The 17,669-nt window shown below is 45.1% G+C and overlaps 2 protein-coding genes across 6 annotated transcripts; both read left to right on the top strand.

The window, feature by feature from the left end:
- Positions 1 to 872: 872 nt before the first annotated feature.
- On the top strand, positions 873 to 6,025 carry MRGBP (MRG domain binding protein). Its single transcript, XM_015647046.3, has 5 exons — positions 873 to 1,314; positions 2,246 to 2,367; positions 2,924 to 3,005; positions 3,514 to 3,591; positions 4,627 to 6,025. Exons 1-5 carry the CDS (start codon positions 1,092 to 1,094, stop codon positions 4,815 to 4,817), a joined length of 696 nt encoding a protein of 231 aa, XP_015502532.1. The 5' UTR covers positions 873 to 1,091; the 3' UTR covers positions 4,818 to 6,025.
- A 763-nt stretch (positions 6,026 to 6,788) lies between these two features.
- On the top strand, positions 6,789 to 17,375 carry OGFR (opioid growth factor receptor). 5 transcript variants are annotated; one of them, XM_015647831.3, is made up of 10 exons: positions 6,900 to 7,106; positions 8,408 to 8,459; positions 8,755 to 8,808; positions 10,637 to 10,681; positions 11,342 to 11,404; positions 11,696 to 11,780; positions 12,114 to 12,192; positions 12,628 to 12,694; positions 12,969 to 13,117; positions 13,918 to 17,375. In XM_015647831.3, the coding sequence occupies exons 1-10, from the start codon at positions 7,006 to 7,008 to the stop codon at positions 15,266 to 15,268; spliced, it is 2,046 nt and encodes a 681-aa protein (XP_015503317.1). In that variant the 5' UTR covers positions 6,900 to 7,005; the 3' UTR covers positions 15,269 to 17,375. The 5 variants fall into 5 exon arrangements, with proteins under 5 accessions (XP_015503314.1, XP_015503316.1, XP_015503317.1 ...); XM_015647828.3 differs by lacking the exon at positions 8,408 to 8,459 and having other exon boundaries at positions 6,789 to 7,106; XM_015647832.3 differs by lacking the exon at positions 8,755 to 8,808 and having other exon boundaries at positions 6,901 to 7,106.
- The last annotated feature ends 294 nt before the right edge of the window (positions 17,376 to 17,669 follow it).

The raw sequence follows: 17,669 nt of genomic DNA, 5'->3' as shown, positions 1-17,669 counted from the left end.
TCTGGGTATGAACAGATACGGAAAGCTCAATTTCAGAAAACTGCATCTGTCCCTTCCTGCTTTTTATTATTTGGATAATTTGCATTAAAATAATGTCTCTGCTTGTGAGTGCTTCCCCCCACTGCTTTATTATTCACACAGAACACTCATTCCTTGCATATGATGTGATCGTTTTTTGCTGTTAAAATACTTTTAATGTCACAAAATGGATTAAATCTTCAAGTGCAGAGTGAGCAATTGGAAAACCCTATCACCTAAGCAACAGCAGTCCTATTTCATGCCTGTGTGTCTAATTACACCTAACAAGGCAAAAACCCCTTATCTCCAAGGGAATGATACATACTTTCTTTCCAAACAGTTCTGGGGTTTTTTTGTTGGGTTTTTTTTTTTGGTTTTTTTTACGTCTTAAATGATGGGCAAAGCTGATGGGTTCTGCATTTTGTAACCAAGCCAGGCACAGCTATTTGTTAAGCATCAATGCCAGGTTGGTATTTGATACAAAACGCTGCTGTTGTGATGAGGAGGAGCAGTCCGGGGGGGTTGCAGTGCTTGGGACGCCCTTCCACCGTGGCAGCTGCTTGGGCCAGACAGGCGCAGGCCATGAGGGCAAATACTGAACTGGCCAAGACTTCACAGACCGAGAAGGTGAGCATGGGGTGCCCGAGGCTTTCTGGGCAGCAGGGCCTGTCCTCAGCCCCACTGTGTCCCACCCCAGTGCCAGGGATCCCAAAATCCCTGCGGATTCCGGGCCTGGCAGCGTTCTGCTGCCCCCACGGCCGCCCAAGAGACCCTGAACCACGCCCGCACTCCCAGAGCGCCACGAGGCATTTCCCGAGGGCTCTAAGACTTTCCCGCTGTTCCCCAAGCTCTTCCCAGTGGTCCCTAAAGCTCTTCCCAGGAGTCCAGGAGGCGGTTCCCGGGCAGTGCCGCGGCCTCGGCCCGTGCTCAGTTCCCGCCTCCGGCGCTGCGAGCGCGGAGCGGCCCCGTCCAGAGGAGCCCCCCCGAAGCTGCGGGGCCCCGCGAGGTTCCCCAGGCCCGGCTGTGCCCGGCTCCCGGCCGGCAGGAGCCGCTGCGGGCGCGGTGCGGCGGGGATGAGCGAGGCGGAGGGCGGCTCGGCCGCCGCCGTGGAGAAGCCGCCGCTGCCCGCGGCCGGGCCCGGGGCGGCCGCGGCGGTCGCTGCCGCTGTTGCAGCCGCGGCGGCGGCGGCGGCGGCCGGCCCGGAGCCCGGCGCGCCGGCGGAGGAGGCGGCGGTAGTGTGGAGCCCGGAGGTGGAGGTTTGCCTTTTCCACGCCATGCTGGGCCACAAGCCCGTAGGTGAGCGCGGGCTGCGGCCTGCGGGAGCGGCGGGGAGCGGGGCCGGGAGCGGGGCCGGGAGGGGGGTCCCGAGCGGCTCCTGCGGCCCCCGCGCTCTCCCTGCAGCCGGGCCGGGGCCGCGGGGCTGCGGCGGGGCCTGTGGGAGGGAGAGCCGGGCCCGGCCGGGCCTCTGTGTGAGCGGCTGCCCTGCGCTTCCACGGCATCACAGAGCGGCTCACGCCGCAGGCACCGCGGGGCCGTCTGCTTAGGCAGGGTCATTCCAGAGCACATGGCACAGCATTGTGGCCAGGCCGTTCTGGAACATCGCCAGTGAGGGACACTCCACAGTCTCTCTGGGCAGTGTGTTCAGTGCTCGCAGTAAAGAAGTTCTTCCTCGTATTCAGGTGGAGCTTCCTGTGTATGTATTTGTGCCCGTTGCTCTATGTCCTATTGCTCTGCACGAGCAGAGCCTGGACCCATCCTCTTGGCACCCCCCTTGAGATATTCATAAACATTGCTGAGGTCCCCTCTTAGACATCTCTTCTGGAGACTGAACAGGCCCAGCTTCCTCTGCTTCTCGTTGTCAGAGAGATGCTCCAGTTCCTTCATCTCTGTTGCCCTCAGTGGACCCAGGAGCTCTGTGTCTCCAGAACTGGACACAGCACTGCCTGTACTTTCCTCGGGATGTTTATCACAGACCCTCTAAAAGCTCTGGCTGTGTGTTAGAATTACCCACAGGGGCACCCGCAGCTCCCTAGAAAATAGCACCTGCAATACAGGATGAAAGATCAGCCTGCCCAGCTACCAGCTGCCTCTAATGTATGGATTCCTTGTAATAACATGGCTTTTTAAATTCATAAGTAAATAAATATTTATTTTTATTTTTTTTGTATCTCTTAATGTCATAAATAAAACTGTTAGCAGCGTTAATTGCACTGGGTTCTTCCCCCAGGTGTGAATCGCCATTTCCACATGATTTGTATCCGGGATAAATTCAGCCAGAATATCGGACGGCAGATCTCATCCAAAGTGATCTGGGACCATCTGAGCACCATGTATGATATGCAGGCTCTTGTGAGTATAAAGGGGTGGTGCTGCCACATGTTTTCACAGAGTTCAGAAGTTTGGACATGCCAAAATCACTGGGCCTGTCATATCTTTCATAGTACTTAAAATTAGGTGTCATTCCGGTGAGCTGATGGGGTTTTCCCTGAATAAAAGTAGACTAGATAGGAGATATTAAATCATCCAGTGGCTTGTGAGGGTTTTTTAGTGTTTTTTTGATATCTTGTTCTGACTTTGTTTATTAAGTTGCCTAAATGCAGATCCAGAAAATCTTTAGATACATACATAAGTGTCAAATGAGAAAGTTGCCATGTGTTTACATAAGAATTTGCTGTGTTTGGGTTCCAAAAACCATCTCAAAGGATCAGGAGTTGTGATCAGTTGGTATCCTGACCTCAGTAATCAGTTTGATATCAGAAGCCTCCTGATTCTCTAACATCTGAAGTGTCTTGTTAAAATTTATTTAGCTCCTAACTGCATGTAAAATAGAACTTGAGATTGCATGTCAAAATTCTAATTAAAGTCTTTACCAGTCACTCACAGAGATCCTTCTTTTCTTTCCAAGCATGAATCTGAGATTCTTCCATTCCCTAATATAGAGAAGAATTTTGCTCTTCCTGATGAAATGATTCAAGAAGTGAGAGAAGGTGAGATCTGATTGCAGTCTCTAATTCTTGGTTGCTTTAATCTAATCTCAGAATCTTTAACAAAACTCCCCAAAAAAAGCATGTACTGTCAAATCTAATAGAAATGTGCAGGAGTTTGACAGAAATCTTAGGTTGAGCAGTGAGAGCTGGATTTTGAAATTTAGCTGATGTGTGCTATCCAGAGTAGGAACTAGGAAGTTCAAGCACCTGCCAAAGGACTTCTTGGGATATTTTAAACTTCAATGGGGTGCTTCTCAACTACTGGGTACACTAAACTTTACACTAAAAATTCAGTGATGTAAAATCTTAGTACAGATAAGACATTGCAATATATTTTGCCTGTTTAGCATTTCACTTTGTCGTGTCAATAATAATTTCTTGATACTGAAATACTGCGGAATGTTGCACGGAATATTGCAAAATGCAAATATGCAGGGGCTACTAATCCAGAAAAAATCCACATGGTTCTTTAAAACCATTTAACCATTGCTAACAATCCTTTCTGTAGGAAAAGTAATGATGGAAGAAGAAGTGAAAGAGGAAATTTTAAAAGAAGAGATGGAAACGCATGCAGGTCCTGAAGAAGGTAATTTTGTAACTCTCTACTGTGTAATAAGAGATTAAAAACCAACTGTAATTAAGAAATTAATGTTACAATGTAAATACAAATGCAGTGTACTTTGTGATTTGTACTCAGACTTGACCTGTGCTCATGCTAAGAACTTGACTAATTTAAGAGTGCACAGAGTAAGCAGCTGCTTATTGAAAAGATTTCTTCTTTGCTCCTAAATCATCTGTACAAAGTTGTATAGCTTTGGAGATTTTTTGCTTTAATATGTACTTGACAAACCCCTGGGAGTCTGAAGGAATCTGAGGATCTCTGGAAGAAAGCTGAGTTTGATTATTTTGAACTTTAATGCTCTGTGTTGGGAACTTTGTAGTCATGGGGGAAATAGGGCCTATAAATCAAAAGAGATTGTAAATATTGCGTGCTGAAATGGGAAGGTGGGCAGAGTGTTTATTTTATTCTCATTATCTTGCTGCTTTTAAATAAAAGGCTTGTTTTCCTAACACTTCGCTGTAGAACAAGTCAAATGTGAACAGTAGAGATCCTGCTATTTATCTTAACAGACCAAGCCAACTGCTAACTATATAATTTCATCATATTTATATCACTGAATAAGTGGTGTTTAAAGACTGTAATAAAAGATCTAAAATGTATTTTAAAATATATTAAATTTTTGGATGTTCAGTTTTAAAATTATCTATGGTACCAAATGTAATGACTGCTGCTGATTATAAATTCCATAGATCGGTCCTATGTTTCTGTAAGTGTTCCTTTTAAGTATTTTAATATTAAGTGCTGTTTAATTCCACTTAATGAGTTTGATTTTTAGCCTGTCACAATATATGCCTGTCTTTAAAGCAAATAATAAAAGCAAGATGTGCCTTTCTCAGAGGTTTTTCCTTTAGAACTGAAAATAAGACTTAAATGATGGACAAGTATGCTGAGAGTCGATTGTTTTGAGAAGTTTTATGGAATATAAAGAAGTTTGATATCACTCTTGTTTGCCTATGTGTATGACTCTGATCTGGAATCATTACTTTGGTCCTGTTTCAGTTTTTGCGCCCTCTGGAAGTTTAGGAAAAACAACTGAAAAGCCAAGCAGCAAAGAGAAAGAGAAAACTTCATCAGATCCTGGATCCAAAGAAGGATCTGATAAGAGGAAGCGCAACAGAGTCACCGAGAAGGTTCTAAATGCCAACAGCAACCCCTCGAGTCCCAGCGCCGCCAAACGACGCAGGACGTAGAGCTGAGGAGCAGTGACAAACTCTGGGATGGGAGGAGGGAGCAGGAAAAACAAGGAGCAGCACAAAGTCGCTACATAAACTTTTGGCCAGTACTTGAGGAATCCGCACATTGGCATCCTGGGGTGTTCTCTGGGCAGCAGCGAGGAGCTGCCTTCCCGGGGTGTGGGGACACAGCTGGCACAGGGGAGGGTGACAGCACCAGGGCTGCATTTCAAACCAGCAACACACTCGGTGTCAGCACAGCTCGTGGAGAGTGCCCCATGGGGCACAGGGCCTCGGACCATCAAAAGCAGAGGTGATTTCTCTAACTGTGGGATTGCTTTTTCTGCTTTTGCTGCCTGTGAGTATTACAGGCCGTCTGTGGGTAATGTTTGGCCCTTTCCCTTCCATTTGTATCAAATGCCTCAATTTGTTGGTTCAGTAAAACTAAAATTCTTTAAAATGCAGATGCATTTTAAGTATTCTGTCACTATTTTTGCTGGAGGAACCTCATTTCACCCTTTTTGATGTAAGATTTTTCAGCCATAAGTGAAGTGAAAATTATAATGCCCCTAGCCCAAATAATTATTACGTGTCCTAAATAAAATATCTGGTGATGACACATGGTTTTATAAGGGATCAGCTGAGCTGTGCATGAACGTGGAGGTGTTGCTTCATCCATTTGTAATACAGTAATGTATGACAGTGGGTTTGTACTTAATTATTTATTTTTCTAAAGCAGTTTTAGTAGATGTGAATGGAATTGGTTTTCCAAAATGTTCATTTTGTTCTACAACTGAAGAATCTTGCTGATATTGTAATGCTTATCTTTTATATGCTAGAACATTGAGATTTGATGAAGTTATTATTTTTGTGTTGTCAAAAGATGGATTGCAGACAATGAACACCTGTTAAATGGTGAATGAAGCAGGCTGAAAGGGCACTAAATTTGTTTCACTATATTAACTATCAGTTAATAAAAAGAAGAATTACTTCTTGATCTCAGTATTGCCTTCAAGGTGAGGCACGAGGAGTCTGTTTTTTGGTTTTATTCTTAGGTACATAGTCAAGTTCTTGTCTGCCTAATTTGGTTCTTGTTTTATACAAAGAATAAATTTGACTTGTTTTTATTTTACTAAAATGGCAGTTGTTGTGTGACTTGATTAAAATCTGGCCCAACTTTGAAAGTAATTTCGCATTAAAGTGTTGGTTACTTCACGATCTACATAGATTTTGGTCATAAAGTGCAGATTTTGTAACTCTCAGGTCTCAAGTCCCTATCAGCAAATCCTTCTCATCCATGGGATTTTAATCAAAATTTTTTGCTCTGCCAATGAAATCTTTATATAGCTTGAAGTAGAGATATGTCGACAATGGTGTGTACTGGTGCAACCAACTCAGCACCAACCTCCTAGCAAGGAACGTCCACTTGGGCACTTCACAGTCAATCCAGCCACGCAGATTTAGGAATTGTTTGGATGTGAAGTTGCTAATTGGCAAATGTAAACGCTCTAATTGCCCCCAGTGCAGCCGCTCCTTGCTCCGCTTCGCTTTCAGCGTGCTGGCTCTTTGGGAATGCCGCTCCCGGGTCCCCTGCGCTGTCCGGGGCCGGGAATGCCGTTCCCGGGTCCCCTGTGCTGTCCGGGAAAGCCGTTCCCGGGTCCCCTGTGCTGTCCGGGGCCGGGAATGCCGCTCCCGGGTCCCCTGTGCTGTCCGGGAAAGCCGTTCCCGGGTCCTCTTTGCTGTCCGGGAATGCCGTTCCCGGGTCCCCTTTGCTGTCCGGGAATGCCGTTCCCGGGTCCCCTGTGCTGTCCGGGAAAGCCGTTCCCGGGTCCCCTTTGCTGGCCGGGCCCCGCTCGCTCCGCTCGGCGCGGGGTCTGCGGGCGGTGCCGGATCCGGGGGCGCGGTGCGGGCGGGCGCAGGCTCCGCGCGGGCGGCAGCCAATGGGGAGCGGCGGTGCAGGAAGGGGGCGGGGCCTGGCCGCGCTTCCGTCCCCCGGTCCCCCCCACACGTGCCCGGGCTTTGTGCGCGCGGGCGGGCGGTCCCGCCGCCACATCCCGGTCCCTTTCGCTTTCCCTTTCTCTTCACCCTCCCATGGCGGCCTGGTTCGCCTTCAGGGCGGAGGAGGACGAGGCGGAGGACGAGGCGAACCTCTGGAAATACGACTCCACCTGGGAGGGGGAGGAGGAGGACGAGGAGGAGGAGGAGGATGGCGGCGGAGGCGAGCCGGAGGGAGCGGCGGCGGAGGAGCCGGAGGATGCGGGGGAGCAGCCGGGGCAGGGCCGGGCGCGGGGCTGCCGGTCCAGCCAGGTGCGTGTGGGGGACACGGGGACAGAGCAGAGCCTGCGGGGCGGGACGGCCTGAGGGGACCCCTTCCAGCCCTTCCTGGCCGGAGCCCCTTGCCGAGCCTTCCCTCGCCGTTCTCCCGTGCGGAGCCGCTGCTCGGCGGCGGAACCGCCGGCTCGGTGCCGGGGGAGGCACCGCGGCCCTCGGGGGATCCTCAGCACGGAATTTGCCCTCATTTTAAGGAAACAAATCCCCCTGGAGGAGAGGGGCTTAAAGGAGAGCTGTCACTTCGTGACTCCTCAAGATCCATTACATTGCCATGAGCTGGGTTTTAATTTGTTTTTCCCCACCGTTCTGTATGATGTGGGTGCTTTATCCCATAAATACAGGTTCTGTGTTGTGTGTGGCACCTGCCTGTTGGCCATTGCTGATGGCTGCTGGATTTGATGTTCTTCTGAGTTTTTGGTTGGTATCCTCAGCTTTGTATGGTGGCCTTCCGTAGTCTCTTTCATGCCATCACTAAAAATCCATTACATAACCTCTGCTCAATGTTAAAAATGAGCTGTAACTCTTTGTTTCTTGTAGACATGTTTTATTTCTTAGGGAGTATGTGTAAAGCAACTTTGAAAACCAAAAAATAGTGTGTTTTAAAAACTAAGGGTACATGTGCAATTTTGAGCAAGGTGCTGAAAAACACGAGCACTTGTGTCTGGTGCCTTAAAATAATACTTATTTGAAATAAAAGGAATTTGTTAGCTTTATCTCAGGTTTCTGTTTATAGCATCAGTGTTTTTCAGTTTGACATTGGGTGTCAATAGTTTCTTCTCCAGCACTGCTTTGGTAAATACAACTTTTTCCATTTCAGTACTTCCTGTGTCAGATAAAACACACTACAGTCCTTTAACTCCTCCTCTTTCTAGGAAAAGGAAACCACTCCTGCAATTCGAGCTTCATTTCAGCAGCTCATCCTTATCTTTAGACTACAAATAGGCAGATAAAGTTTTCTAATGAATATCTTTATAAAAGAGCTTAATATTAAGCTTTCTTTTTTTGCTTAATAAGCATTAAAATACAGGAAAAAACACTTTTGAAGGAAGAATGTGTGTGCATAGATCTGGAAAGGCCAAAGGTATTTTGGATGGAGTAGCTGTAATTCTGAAGCGAAGAGGCAGAGATTTCCTTTGAAATTTTTTGCACTGCTTGAGTGCACCCTATCAACTTTTCTTTTGTACATGGCTGGAGTTCACAAGCTTTGATAACTCCAGAACACTCCCATTATTCTGTTTGAATGTGTTTGTTCTTCAGGTTCTTTTTTTTTCCCTTAGAGCAGCTCTGGATGGTGACAACGGTAAAAACAAGGACCATTTTTTCACTCAAGTGAGTGGACTTTGCCAACTTTGCCTTACAAAGGAGGATGTTGTTGTCTCTGAGACTTACTGCCCCTGGAATATTATTCATTTTTAAGTAGGAGCTCTTCCTTCAGTGATCAATGTGTAGTCACCTCTGTCTGACAGTGCCCAAAAAATTGTAAGGGCACTGGAACGAATGCACAAAGAAGCAGCAGTAAATCTCCTAGCCATTTATGCCTTTTCAGCCAAAGGCATAGATTAATTTCCCAAACTTGTTTGTACTTCTGCTTATTTTACACTAATTCTCATTCTTCTCCCTTCAGCCTGGATGGTTTTCTTTATGCCTGAAGCAGCTAATATCTTTCTTTGATCCTGAGGTTAGAGTTTTTTATTGTTATTTTCACTATGCACTTTCAAAACAAAGTTCTGCTTCTGTCTGCATTTCACTCTTGTCTCTGTTCACAGCCTGAAGTTCCTGCAGGTGTGTCTTTCCAGCTTTTTTGCATCTCAGTGCCTTCAGCTTCTACAAGTGAGCTTTGAAACTTTGGGGGTTGTGTTGATTTTAAGAAGTTCTCTCTGAGACTGCTGTAACACCTGGAGTTCATGATCAGCTGTTTTAATAAAAAACCCAATGGTCCTGCCTTCTCCTAAATCTTCATTGACAAAGGGTTTCAATCACTCTTCTGGACTCTTGTCTTTCTTATTCCTGTGCCTTGTTCACAATCTACATCCCTTTTGGTTACAGCAGCTTTCCAGCTGATTTCTCACCAGATCCTCTTTCTGTAACCTTCTCCTGGCTACATCCTCTGCTTCCCTTGCTCTTCCCACAGCAGTGCACGTTCTGCCTGGTCTGATGCAGGTTTGGAGCGTGAAACCCACTTAGTTTTGCTGTGAGACAAAAAGGTGTTTGATTTCTACAGGGAAGTTTCAGCCTTTCTGTTTGGTTTGTGTTTCTCACCTGGAAGGAAAGGCCTTAAGTTGGAAGTTTGTAGAGACCCAGAAACAGCACCTGCTTGGAGGAGTGAAGCTGAGTTTCGCTCTCTTTGCTTCCTCATCTTACTCTCTTGATTGCCATGCTCCAGATTGCCTTTTCCCTGGATCTGGTTTCCTTCTGGACAAGCCTTTCACAGCCCCTCACACCAGAGGGGCTGTAAAAGCATCTGTCTCTGTATCTGCACTGACTCTTCAGCAGTCCAGTTCTCTCCCTAAGTGGGACCCAGTCTGCTGTTCTCCTGTCCTACCTGACTGTGTTCGAGGATGTCACTTTATAATCTTAGATGTAAAGAATTTATGGGATTATTTAATAATTGGGGACAAAATTGTCATTAATGCCACATAACTGTCATCAGGGCAACTGAATGGGCGAGTTCATTACAGCAAGGTGTTACAAATGTAGACCAATTCCTGCCTTAATAATTAATGAACTAGTGACCAGTGTTCGTTAGAAAGTGGTTTTATTTCTCTTTGTGCATGTGGTGTTTACAAATATCAAATGAGGTTAGGAAGTAACTTGGGGGAGTTTTTGCTGCTTCTTTCTTCTAATTCTCTTTTAATGCTTGTTTTGCAAGACTCTGCACATCTTACCCCCATTCCCAGCTTCCCTGTTCTCTCTGTGAGCTGGCATTGAACCCTCTGGCTGTGCTGTGCGTTGGATGCCCTTTGTTCATGAGCAGTCTTGTTTCTTTTGGTGGTTCTCAATTCACAGAACACTGTAAAATGCTGTCATGGTTTGAGGTAAGATGGTTCAGCTGTCAGCAAGATTAAACCTCTCAGTGTTGCTTGCAAAGTGTAACAAAATCCCTTATCGTTGAGGTAATCCAATGGATAAATGAATTTGTATATATTTCAGTTAAAATGCACTTTAAACTAAGTCATACTTGCAACTTCTATTTCCATGAAGTTCAGAGAAGGGAATTAAGCTGTTCTTTGTGAATTCAGTCTAAATGTGACACTTGGAATTAATCTAGCACATCTGTGATGAGAACCTGGTGCCTATTCATGTGGCAACACAGGTTTTTCTCTGTAGCAGTTTGAATTATGCATAAAATACAGTGAATTCAGCTGTAACTAGGTAAATCTGTCACTTGGCAACTAATAGGGATCCTGTGAGTCACTGCTGTGGGCATTCTCATTTTGTATCTATTTTTTGTTTTCTTAGTGAAGTTTGATTTCAGAATGTTCCAACTAAATGCTTTTTATTTGCAGGATCAAAGCTCAAATTCCTCACTGCTGTCTTGGAGGGGTTTTCAGGTAGGCTTGACATAAAGTTTGGTTATATGGAAGGTTGAGTAATAGTGAAGATTATGATTAGAAGTCCACGTGGCTCAGTTGCTCTCCACTGTCTAAATCAGCAAGGCTAATCTTGAACATAAAGCAAAGATGAAGTAAACTTCTATTTCAGCAAGGTCTGCAGGGAACGAGAATCTTGAATTCAAGGGATATTTCTACATCTTAAATTCTGCAATTTTAAAGTCTAGCCTCTGTCTTCACTAAGGTTTATAGCAACTCAGAGACATGTCTTGTTTTAAAACCTTTGAGTTAAGGAAAAACAATTACATTTTCACATTTGAGGTCTCCAGGCCATTCTGATCTTTTCCACTGGCAAACCCAAGTGGGATAAAAGATATACATAAAACATAAAAACCTTTATTAATAATATGAGAAGGAAAAAGAAGTATTTTGGTTACAGGAGATAGTGATATCTTCTCTTGGTTTAAAGTTGTCGTCAGGAGTGCAGAGAAATGACTGCAGCCCCAGTCTGGCTGGTTTGGGGAGTGTAGAGTGCAGGGCACATGCAGGGGGAACCTGTGGGAGGTGCTGAATTCAGTCAGGGCATTACTTTATTTCACTTTATCTTATTTTGCAGAAGGTGATTTTATTCTGAATCTCTGCTCTGTCTCTTCTCTTCAGTGCAGTGGGAGGCGCAACTGGACTGCGGCCAGGGACCTGCAGAGATACAGAAACCATTACCCAGTAGGTGCTCCTGGGGCTCCTCCTCACCACTTCCTGCCTTCAGGAACACTTCCCCGATTTGGGAGCTGCCTTTGCATTTACAGGATCAGCACCTTCCAAGGACTCAGTTGTGAGGGGGAAGGGATGAAATGCATGTGGGTGCATCAGAAACAAGGTGCTACTTCCTAAAGCACATTTTGAGGATTTAGCTTGAAATGTGTAGGGAATGTGAGGAAAATCAAGGAGAAGTGTTGGAGTGATTACTGCCTGTTAAAAGATTGCTGCTTGTTCATTTCTTGTTCTTGTCTCTAGGATTTGAAAGAACCAGAGTATGAGGAGGAAGAAGAGATGTGGAACTTAAGCTTTTATAAAAATGAGATAGCTTTTCTGCCTCACGGTGAGTACATTGTGTGGTGGCTGTTTGATGCCATCTGCTGCAGCTGGTTGATGAAAGAGTAGTTTCATACATGTGGAACAATAAAAATACTAAACCAAAACCATCACCCAAACCAAACAAAAACCCACCTAGAATGTCCATTATAAAACTTTCCTTAATACTCTAGTGGTAGAAAACAAAGGTATTTTTCTGGCTGGTTGTCATATTGGAGAGGCTAGTGCCTGTGTGTAAATATCTGAGCCTGGGTAGTGAGCTGTGTGAAGTGGCTGCCTGGCTAACTTTAATTTTAATTTGCTGTTATTTCTTGCCTGACATTTTTCCTTTTCCTTGCAGGTGTGTTTATTGAAACTCTGCTTTCATGTTGGGGGGACAAGTATGAAACGCTGGAAGAAAACCATTCTTACATACAGTGGTAAATTGCACAAACACAGTGCCTCTCTAATTGTGCTTCCTTTAAGTGTCAGGTGGATCTGTGTTCCTGATTTCATCTTCACACAAGACCCAGGATTACTTTAAGTTGCATTCCTGAGGTAGCAAAGCACTAGAACTCCTGAAAACACAGGTTTCCAGTGCAGCTGTGGCAATACATCTCAGTTGTTCGTGGTCTTGGTGCCCAAAGTTAGGGCAAAGAGAAAGATCCACAAAAAGCTTTTTGTTCTTGGTGTAGACAATATTTTTATGGGAGGGATTTACTAGAAAACTACTTCTGTGTCCATAAGGATGGGAGTTCTCCAAGAGATGCCTGTGATCTCACAGATTTTGGAATCTTTTTTTGGTTTTAGCAAGTTGGGTACCTGGGTTGGATGTCATCTTTGCTCAACTGGCCTGTAAATTTCTTTCCCTTCAGGCTGTTCCCTTTGCGTGAACATGGGATGAACTGGCGTGCCAGGCCACTCACCTGTCAGGAAATCAAGGTATTTTTTTAAACTTTTGTCTCTTTTCTTTGAGATCTGAAGTGTGTTAGGATTTCCCCTATATACCTTATATTTGAAGTCTAGTGTTTTTTTTCATTGTTCCCTTGGGTTTTAGTGTGCACAGAGCTCACAGTGAAGCATTTGCCTGTCTTGTGTCAGCAAATGAAATGCTTAGTGATACAATCAACCCTTGTTTAGAATTCAGGTGCCACTTAATCTGGTGCAGGTAATTAGGGAGTTGCACCTTTTAATAATTGTTTTGTCTTGTTTTCAGGCCTTTAGGAAGTCCAGAGAAGTTATGGACAGGTTTATCCGTGCTTACAAGCTCATGCTGGGATTTTATGGAATCAATATGGTCAATGAAGAAACTGGAGAACTTGAGAGAGCAGAGAATTGGCGTGAACGATTTGAAAACTTGAACAGGTGAATGTGGTGATGCTGTTGAGCAATTACTGCAGCCAAGCACTTCTTTAAGGGGAAAATGTCAATCCCTAGGAAATCCTCAGCCATTGAGGAATGGAGACTTTTGTTGATAAATGTTATCTAGTGAAAGTATTTTTAACTTCCGTTTTGTAGCTTAACAGAATAAAAGTCTTTCCATATGGTTCCCTGATTCTTTGTGAAGCACCCCTAATGTGTGTAAAATGCTTTGAGTCCTTGTTTGAAAAGTGCTCTGAAAATGGTTTGTTTTTATATTATTGCAAGTTTTGTGGAATAAGTAACAACCTCCCTGGTGGTATTAACCTCTTGAAAGGAGTGGGCTTAATCACAAAAAGTAAAAACAAGCTGAAGTCTGTGAACTATTATAAAGGAAAAACCAGCTGTGTCTAACTTAAATCCTGAGGTTTTGGCAGCATCTTTTCATGCCTGTGTTCTAAACACTACAGGCTTACCCCTCTAGGGTCTGTGTCAGGGGCAGAACTTTTGTGTCTGCCCCAGTATGGTGGCTTTTACCTACTGGTGGCTGATTCAGGAAACCAAAATCTTTCCAAGCAGCTGAGATGATAAATCCTATCAGCCCAGGGAGGGTTAGGAAGGAGCTGCTGAAGGCAGAGAGCAGCAGTGGTGCTTTAAAAGTAAACCCACCTGTGCTCCCATTTCCACTGTCAAATAGTCTTTAATGGCTCAGTCAGTAAATGCTAAAACATTTTGTAGATGCCCCAGAGGTTCACAGTGACTTGTATGACTTTCCCCTGACAGCTTTGTTTACCTGTTTCCTTCAGGTTCAGCCACAACAATTTGAGGATTACTCGCATCCTGAAGTGCCTGGGGGAAATGGGATATGAAGATTATCAAGTGCACTTGGTGAAGTTTTTCCTCACAGAAACTCTTGTCGAGGAGACATTACCAAACGTCAAGAGAAGTGCCTTGGATTACTTCTTGTTCACTGTCAGAAACAAAGAGAAGAGGAGAGAACTTGTCCACTATGCTTGGCAACACTTCAAACCTCAGAGCAGCTTTGTGTGGGGGCCTCGTGACAAACTCCAGAAGTACAGACCCTGCTCTGCCAAGCCACAGCAGCACCAAAGGCCCGAGGATAAACAGGACACTCTGTGTCTAAAGGGTGATTCTGTGGAGAAGGATCAGAACCAGTCTCCAGAGGTGGAACAGAAAGCTGGAGATGCTGCAAAGTTGCAGCCTGAAATGAGTGATGAACACGTGAAGAAGATAAGCAAGTATGTTTTGACGGTAGGAGATGATGAAGAGAAGAAAACAGCTTTATTTGCCCAGCTGGAGGAAAAGGATTTAAAAAGTGAAGCTGAAGAAGTGCAGGGTACAGCAGAGAATGACTGCACAAAGGAGAGCAAGAAGAGAAAGCTGAATGCAAATTTGGCAGATGCTAAAGGAGATGGATCATTGAAAACCTCTGCTGATATTGAAAACATTTCCCATAATCTGGGAGAGTGTGCAATTGATGCAGAGATCCCCTCCTCAGACCCAGTCTCCCAGGCAGAAGAGAAGCAGGAAGCACTGAAGGAAGAAGATTCAAGCACCAAAGAGCCGGCGGCGCCGGAGGCCACAGATGCAGCTGTGAAACGCAGGAAAGTTGATAAAAAAACATTGAGACCAGTCAGCTTGGCCATAAACCTGAGCATGGAGCCCTCAGCCTCTGATGCCAAGGCAAATCCTGCTGCTAACTGTGAGGCTGGAGAAGAAAATGCCAGTGAGAAAAATGCAGATGTGGAAGTGCCAAGTGAGAAGGGGGGTGGTGGTGCAGGTGATGGGGCTGTGAGATCCCCGGCTGATGCCAGGCCCCCCAGGACTGGCTGCACTGCTCCAGGCAAGGATGGCTGGAAGTCGAGTGGAGCTCAAGACTCAGCAGGGGGTGATCAGCACCACTGCAACAGCAAACTCCAGGGGGGTGAGAGTGAACTAGATGGGCTAGAACAGCAGGAAAAGGCAGGTGAAAAAGGACAAGCAGAGGACACAGACAAGAAGCAAACTCCAGAGAGTCATGAGCAGAGCACAACACTCACTTGTCCTGAAGAAAGCAGTGCTGAGGTCCCACCAGAAAAAGGTGAAGGCTCTGAGGATGCAGCAGAGTGTTGTGGAGAGCAGGGAGCAGCAGAGTGAGAGCAGCACAGCGAGTGCCCGAGCCAGCGGAGATGGCACTGCCCTGTGTGCTGGGAGCCAGCTTTGGTGGCTTGGAGAACTGAATAAACTTCCTGTGGGATGATCCAGCTCACCCCTATCTTGCTTTCACTCTTCCATGGTTTTTTAATCATCTCTAGTAAACTCACTGAGATCCTGCTCTTGGTTACCCTAAAGAGGAAAACTCTTCATTTGCTCATCTTCGTGGACAGGCCGTGTCCTGTTCCTGGGTTTTATCTGATGTTCAGGGCTATCTTGGAGCAACGGGGATTTTTGCACTTTGCTTTGATTCTGGTAATGTCCCTGCTGAAAGAGAAGAGGAAAACTGATCTGTCTCCTTGTTTGAATTACTTAACTTTTATTAAAGACACAATTTTTAATGTAAGACAGCATGACCTACTTTGCCAGGCCTTTCTACTGCTGTGTAACTTCTGTTTGTTATTGTGAAAGGCTGTACCTTACCAGGAGATTTTCCTGGCAAAAGTGCTATTTCTCTAAAAGAGATGAGTACATGGATTTCACATGATGTCAGTATAGATGTCTCTCCTCCTGTAAGGAAAGTACATTTGGCTTTAGACTGGGATAAAATCTGTAGCCAAAATGTGTCTCTGACCAGCATGAACCTTTGTGTAGAGATTGTTCTCTGAGGTGCAAAGTGCTGAGTAATTATTTCTCTTTATCCCCACAGAGGTTGCTTCGTAGTTCTTGTTAGTTAAGACTACAAATTGCCTACTGGTTTCTAAGAGAAAAAGCTCCAGGTTTTGCATAAAACTCTCTGAAGAGTGCCCTTCCCCAGATTTTCCCACCACTTTTAGACCCTTTATAGTCTTCCACAGATTTTTGTGTCCATGACTGTTTCAAAGGCCCTCATCTTTCAGTTGCCAAAGCAGCACAAATATTTCCCAGTGCATTTTTTTCAGCTTTTGCTGGTAATTTGCAGTGGCCTGGGGAGGCTCTTTCCTGCAGGCTCATGGCATGATGTTTGATGTGTCAGATCCAACCTTTTTCTTACTTAGGGCAGGGTTGCTTTGCCTTTAATGTCAGACAGCCAGGCCATGTTCCAGTGCAGCATGTCTGGAAACCACTGGGCTTTGTGGGGCAGTTAATTGAAACGTTAATTGGAGAGGCTATGCTTGTCTGGTTCGTTTATTTCCAGCCCTCAAGAATTTACTTTCAGACCTTGCCAGCTCTTTGCCTGCCTCAGTGTTCCTGACCTCCCTGTCAGCTGTTCTGCCACACTTACACAATATTCCACCGAGTCTGAAGGAGCATTAAAACAGTTTAGCACCTTCACTCCTACAAATTTACAACAGAGGATCTGTTTCATGAAGCAGAGAAAATTGTTTCCAGCAGCCCAAAGGTCTGAACTTGCTGTTTGCTCAGGTTGTTTGGGTTGGTTTTGAGGTTCTTTGGTGCTGTTTGGTTTCTGTTGGAGATGGTCAGAGAGCAGATACATCAGCTTGTGCAATGTCAGTGTTTTTCCTCTCTGCTACAGCTCTTAAGAAGCTTTATCTTTCAAGGAATTTGAGGGGTGATTTGTCTTCCCAGACTGTAGATTCTGATCCAGCATGCCACATATGTGTGTGGAAATAAAAGTCTGCAAGCTTAACATCTGATGTTCAGGGTCACATACGTACTGAAAAAAGGCTTTAATGTTTTTTAAATACTTCTTTCTTCTTGAGAACAGATGGAGTTAAATAGCCAATAAGAATACACTTAACTACACATATAAATACTTGAAGATGATGAGTGATAATTCTTTCCTAACGGATTCCTAAGAATTGTTAATTGTGGCTTTTGTACAGATTTATAGTAATTTTCTTATTTAATGAAGTTTTCATTGTGAATATGTGCTCAGTTGGGGCATAGATCCTATATCTTGCTATGGTGAGGTTTGTTTTTGTGTTTAATGGGATTTCACTGTGAGCCCCAGCCTGGAGTGAGTGCTCAGACCAGCCCCTTCCCTCCTCCCAGGTTTAGTTTTGGCTGTGGGTGTGTGTGGTGAGTTCACAAAGTGTTTCCCAGCACTCAGAGCTGTATCACAGAGTCTGTTATGTTAATTCCCCTATTAAAGCATGACTTTAATGCATACCAGTTTCCACTTATATTTTTTCATCTTTGAGGGTAGGATATGACCATGTATTTACCCTCCTTCCTGGAGCCATGAGCTGTTGCTTGGTGTATTCCAGTGAGTGGGTGCTCTGCTGGGTTCCCCGTGGCACACATCTGCTGCTGCTTCCATGTCGAGGTGATGCCCAGTCTTCCTCACCTCTGAAATGTGCCCAGTGAATGTTTTTGGGGAAAAGACCCCACCCCCCATGCTGCCTGTTTAATGATGTGCTTGGAAATTCATAGAATCACAGAATGGTTTGGGTTGGAAGGG

Source organism: Parus major, chromosome 20, assembly GCF_001522545.3.
Source record: "Parus major isolate Abel chromosome 20, Parus_major1.1, whole genome shotgun sequence".
NCBI lineage: Eukaryota > Metazoa > Chordata > Aves > Passeriformes > Paridae > Parus > Parus major.
Note: the sequence above shows the minus strand (reverse complement) of the source record. Positions and strands in the feature narration are given on the sequence as shown.

Excerpts from the sequence above, each read along its gene's own strand:
- MRGBP (XM_015647046.3), top strand. The coding sequence starts at position 1,092 with ATGAGCGAGGCGGAGGGCGGCTCGGCCGCCGCCGTGGAGAAGCCGCCG. Across the intron at positions 2,368-2,923 it reads TGTATGATATGCAGGCTCTT|CATGAATCTGAGATTCTTCC; the intron begins GTGAGTATAAAG and ends TTTCTTTCCAAG. Across the intron at positions 3,006-3,513 it reads GATTCAAGAAGTGAGAGAAG|GAAAAGTAATGATGGAAGAA; the intron begins GTGAGATCTGAT and ends TCCTTTCTGTAG.
- OGFR (XM_015647828.3), top strand. The coding sequence starts at position 6,891 with ATGGCGGCCTGGTTCGCCTTCAGGGCGGAGGAGGACGAGGCGGAGGAC. Across the intron at positions 7,107-8,754 it reads GGGGCTGCCGGTCCAGCCAG|CCTGGATGGTTTTCTTTATG; the intron begins GTGCGTGTGGGG and ends TTCTCCCTTCAG. Across the intron at positions 11,781-12,113 it reads GATAGCTTTTCTGCCTCACG|GTGTGTTTATTGAAACTCTG; the intron begins GTGAGTACATTG and ends TTTTCCTTGCAG.